The 5,194-nt window shown below is 48.2% G+C and overlaps 1 protein-coding gene across 1 annotated transcript; it reads right to left on the reverse strand.

The window, feature by feature from the left end:
• Positions 641 to 2,353, reverse strand: LOC8064236 (E3 ubiquitin-protein ligase PUB23). Its single transcript, XM_002453906.2, has one exon. The coding sequence runs from the start codon at positions 2,196 to 2,198 to the stop codon at positions 924 to 926; it is 1,275 nt and encodes a 424-aa protein (XP_002453951.1). The 5' UTR covers positions 2,199 to 2,353; the 3' UTR covers positions 641 to 923.

Genomic DNA, 5,194 nt, shown 5'->3' on the forward strand with positions numbered 1-5,194 from the left:
GCCAGCATGTGTATGTGCAGCTAGCGGCTTAGTCATCTAGAAGCGACGACAATTGCTGCGAGAGAAATCAAGTCAAAATTAAAGGTGCATCTATGTGATTCAGGTGATATTTTGCAGCCATGAAGCGAAAGCAATAGCAAACCAAAACTGTCATAAGCTCGAATAATTCAACCTAAAACTGTCATAAGCTCGAATAATTTAATAATGTTGGCTTACTGATCAATGGCAGTAGATCCCGCACCGAATCTGAGTGTTGTGTAGTCGTGTAGATGGTGTAGCAGCCTCCAAAAAATTAAGTACGGGTGAAATAGACCTATAGGGCTGTAAATATACAAAACAAAGTACGGGTGAAATAGACTATACAAAAGACATGAATTTAGAAAAATCAAAATGTCTTAAATTTAAAATTGGAGTGAGTATATTGCGGTTGAACCGCCTCTTATGGTAGCACGGTTACCAAACATATGCAGATTTTGTTAATATATATATTCAGAGACATGCATGCAGCATATAACCAATTGGAAAATTAACTATTTTCTACAAGTTATAATCGCCATATATATGACCCTGATGCAGATGCAAAATATATAGCTAGAACAAGTATCACACAGTTCATAGCACATGAAATGAAATTGAAGAATGTACAACTTCTGATTTATTCCAAATGTACACTGAGGACCAACAACGAAAATAGATACATTTTCCACTTAATTTGGAGAGTATATATGTATCTCTAAATTAAAGGACGTGAGCGACTAGAACGTGTTACATTCTTTTTCGTTTTGATTGAAACATGAAAGAATTTGTACATGTACAAACTAAAATAATTTAATTAGTAACAAACTTGAAAAGGAGAATCAAAATGTGTGCTCCTTTTGGCTACAAATATCAATGTAATGTACATGTAGTAGTATATGTATGTATCAGCAAGGGTAAGAATCCCTTTGGAGGCATGGCGAGTCCTTCCAAACCCTAGCGTGTGTCTTTAGCATGTCCTTTGCCCTGATACCGGCCCTATCGCCGGCATTGACCTGCAGCACTAGCAGCAGTTTTGCCACCACACCGACGGCGAGCATATCCTGCAGCACGGAGGGCGTCGGCGAATGCCTGGCCACGGCGTGGAGCGCGCGCACGGCGCTCTCGGTGGCGACTACGGACACCCGCATGACCTTCTTGGACACGACGGCCAGCCCCGCCGGGTGCGCGACCAGCTCCGACCGGCCCTCCGCGCAGCCGCAGAGGTGGTCGATGGCCACGACGGCTAGCTCGGTGACGCGGCGGCCACCCTCGTCGAGGAGCAGCTCGACCAGCGTGGCCACGGCGCCGGCCTCGACGGCCTTGACGCGGTTCCGGCCCCAGGGGCAGAGGCGGCACAGCACGTGCAGCGCCGCCCGTACAGCCTTGGAGGACACCCGATCCGAGACCACGCGCACCACCTCCTGCACCAGGTCGGCGCTCACCGTCATGAGCCGCGCCGGCGTCATGACCGCCGTTATCGCCTTGAGGAGAAGGATGCCGTAGGCGCGCGACCGGTAGCTCGGGCGGCGCAGGACGCACGCCAGCGTGTCGAGGAAGTCGGCGTCCCGTTCCAAGATCTGGGCAAGGCTCCGCTCAGACGGCTTCAGCGAGTAGAGGACGCCGAGCGCGTCCTCCGCCGGCGAGCTCGTGGAGGTCGGAGAATCCAGCACGAAGTCGTCTGCGGCGTCTTGCTGGCTGCTGGCGCGCTTGGATGAGTGCTTCGCGACAAGTGAGGCGAGGAAGTCGACGGCGCCTGGCGTGGCCTCGACGCAGCGCCTGTTGCGCTCGCTCTCTGCGACGACGGCCTTGATCTCCCTGAGCGCGGCTGCCGCCTGGCGGTCCCCGCCGTGTCGTCCTTCGTCGAGGAGCGCGGCGACGCGGCACGAGTCGAGCGGCGGGCGCGGCGTGGGGAAGCGCTCGACCTGGTGCGCGGCGCACCAGGCCTGGATGAGGCGGCGCAGCGTGTGGTTGGGCGTGGCGTCCATCTCGGCGGGCGCCAGCGCGCGGCGCGTGACGGGGCAGGTGGCGTGGCCGTCGGCGAAGAGCCAGCGCTCGATGCTGGCGCGGTCGTAGGTGATGCCGGTGGCGAGCGTGACCGGGTCACGCATCACCTCCAGCGAGATCGGGCAGAGAAAATAGTGGGGGACCTCCGCCGCCGCCGAGGACGACGAGACCTCCATGCTGCTTGCTGTGGTCGCTGCTTGATGCCTGTGCGTGTGATTGAATCGGAGGAGCGAGGTTGACGGTTGCGACGGACCGGGACAGGATCGATGCAGATCGAAGAGGAGATGATGTTGTTTGAGTTTGCTGGCTGGAGTTGAACGAATGGAAGAGGAAGAGCGATGGAAGGCGCATTTTATAGGTGATGAGGCGGGACGACCGTAGGCGAAGCCGCGAAGGGGAGGCGAGGCGAAGGCGAAGCGAAGAAGTCAACCCGCGGCGATGCGTGTGGTCACAGCGTAATGGCCGGGCGGTTGGTGCGGTGGCGTGCGTTAAAACAAGAGCAATTATTTAATCGGTTATAATCTGCAAAAGTTCCTTAATCTCAGCACTCATAAGTAACCTCTGGGTCCGTCTGTTTTCACTTTTGCATCTCCGCATACATTACACACAAGTCTGTTGCTAGTGTGGATCCATAAAGTCTGTTTTGAGTGATTTTTATATCTTAATTATACATTTTCCTAGACGTGTTCACAGCACAACGTCAACATCCATTTATCAAATCAAAAACAAATGCAAGGCTACCTAAAACACGTGGTTCATGGGACCTTGATTAAATTTAAGAGGTAAAGTTTTGGGTATCACATAGACTGTCACATAGAAGTGTCATATCGATTGTTTGAATAGTAATAATAAAACAATTTATAGAAGTTCTCAGTACTCTTCGAGATAAATTTATTAAGCTTAATTAATCCAACATTAGCGCATGTTAACACTTCTACAGAAATAATTTTAGGTGACACTGTCCAAACATCAACGGAGACGGCCACAAAATCCAACATCGACTATTAACAAAGGTGGTCACATTTCCCAGTCTCCTAAAGTCATTTAACGGAGGCGGTCAAAATCTAATTGTCTTCTAAAATCTAATTACGAAGGCGGGTGCCTTAAGACAAATGTCTTAAAAAAATAGCCTATCTACAAAGACGGTCGTTTTAAAGTGTCTGTCTCTATAAATCTATTTTTGGAGGACGACACACAATAAGACCCGCCTCCAAAAAGGATGAGGCTCAATTGGCCTAGGGAGGTCCGATATCGGGCTTCTGTATATATGTATATATATAACACTTAGCCTTTCATTGCTCCAATCCAACTCCCCCCTCTCAGTGCCTCCAGTTGCACGTAATGCGCCTCCATACTCGACGTTGCACCGACGCAGACTTAACCCGACATCCACCCTCATCACTCGCCCTCTTCTCTCCCTCCCTCACTCGCCCTCCTCTCTCTCTCTCTCTCCTTCAATCTCAGCAGCAACAAGCAGTGGTGACGCGTGAGGCCTCCACCACCAGCGGCGGCAGCACTCAAGGCGGCCACCACGGGCAGATTCGGTGGCTTTGCAGCAGACAGCGGGCGAGATCAGGAGAGCACGCATCTCTTTTAGGTAACAGTGGTCATCTGTTGATGTTCCGCTGCAGGCAGGTGCTGCTCGCGCCCCACCGACGGCGAATTCAGCGGTAACAAGCGAGCGGCGTCAAAAGCGCTCGAGTCTGCAAAGGATGTGGCGCTATGGGGCTCGGATCCGGCAAGCAACGGTGATGGCGCCCGGATCCATCCATCGGAGCTGCGGATCTGGCCCACAACATCGATAACGGACGCGGTGGTGGCGGCGCAAACACAGAGCATGTTGGCAGGCTAGATTGGGCTAGCTCTGCTTTTTTTGGTTTTTTTAAATTGATTAATAGAGGCGAACACTTTTAAGACGCCCACCTCCGTTAATCGATTAACCATGATGAACATGGCAACTACCTCCATTAAGTGGTGATTAATTAAGAAAGGCCATTGATTGGAGGGGGCTGCAATACCCATCTCCATTGACCGTTTTCAACCGCGTCTAATAAAATTTTTGTAGTAGTGTTATGATAGCTTTATTGTAGCACCACATTGTCAAATCATAGACTAAAGACTTAAAAAATTTATTTCATAAAATAGTCGCAATCTATGTAATCAGTTATTTTTTAATCTATATTTAATACTTTATGTATATGTCTAAACATTCGATGTGATAGGGAGTAAATTTTAGGAAAGAAATTAAACAAGGCCACGACACCATTATCGTTGGCCTTTCTCTGGCAGATACTTTGATGCCGAATGTGTCACGGTCGTTCCTCATGCAGATGCTTTACCGCAGAGGGCATATTCACTTCTTCCTCGGCGAATGCTTAGCCGTCGATGGAACCCTGACATATATTTTACCGGTATTGGCTCTTTGGTCCGCTCTCTAACACATTTTCTGCTGAGAGTGTGCTGGTCCTCTTCTTGGTAGATACTTGGCCACCATGGTCTTCATGCTTTGCCATTGTTGTTGTCAGTTGCTCGCCCCTTTTCGTTGGTTGGATGCTTTGCCACCAGGGCAATGTCTAGTTTGTAAGCAACCTAGGTTCTTATATCCTTTTCTTGCAGGCTCACTTTATAGGTTTAGGGTGTTGAGGACAATCACCCTTTTTCTTCTTTTATTGTTTCTAAATTTGTACTTGGTCACTCATCACTAACTTTGCGCTTTGTAATCTGTGTTGTGAGTTACTTCTCTTGATGAAAAGCGAGCTATATTATGCGGTTGTGAAAAAAAAAGACTTTGTACGTTGATTTTTTTCTCAAACAGTAAATTAGTGTATTTTCTTGAGGGCGTTCCATGGATTAGTTGCCAATTATCTTCATTTGTCTGGGGCTAAGTGGCTAAGTTGAAAAGGAAGTGGCTAAGCTAGGTTAGGTTTAGTTTGGGCCTTGTTTAATTTCTATCCAAAATCTAAAATTTTTTGAGATTCTCTATCACATCGAATCTTTAGACACATACATAGAATATTAAATATAGACGAAAACAAAAAAACTAATTTCACAGTTTGTCTGTAATTTGCCAAATAAATCTTTTGAGCCTAGTTAATCTATGATTAGACAATATTTGTGATATACAAACGAAAGTACTATAGTGCTTATTTTCCAAAATTTATTAGAACTGAAC

Source organism: Sorghum bicolor, chromosome 4, assembly GCF_000003195.3.
Source record: "Sorghum bicolor cultivar BTx623 chromosome 4, Sorghum_bicolor_NCBIv3, whole genome shotgun sequence".
In the NCBI taxonomy this organism is placed as follows: domain Eukaryota; kingdom Viridiplantae; phylum Streptophyta; class Magnoliopsida; order Poales; family Poaceae; genus Sorghum; species Sorghum bicolor.

Coding starts and splice junctions, on each gene's coding strand:
- LOC8064236 (XM_002453906.2), bottom strand. CDS start 2,198: ATGGAGGTCTCGTCGTCCTCGGCGGCGGCGGAGGTCCCCCACTATTTT.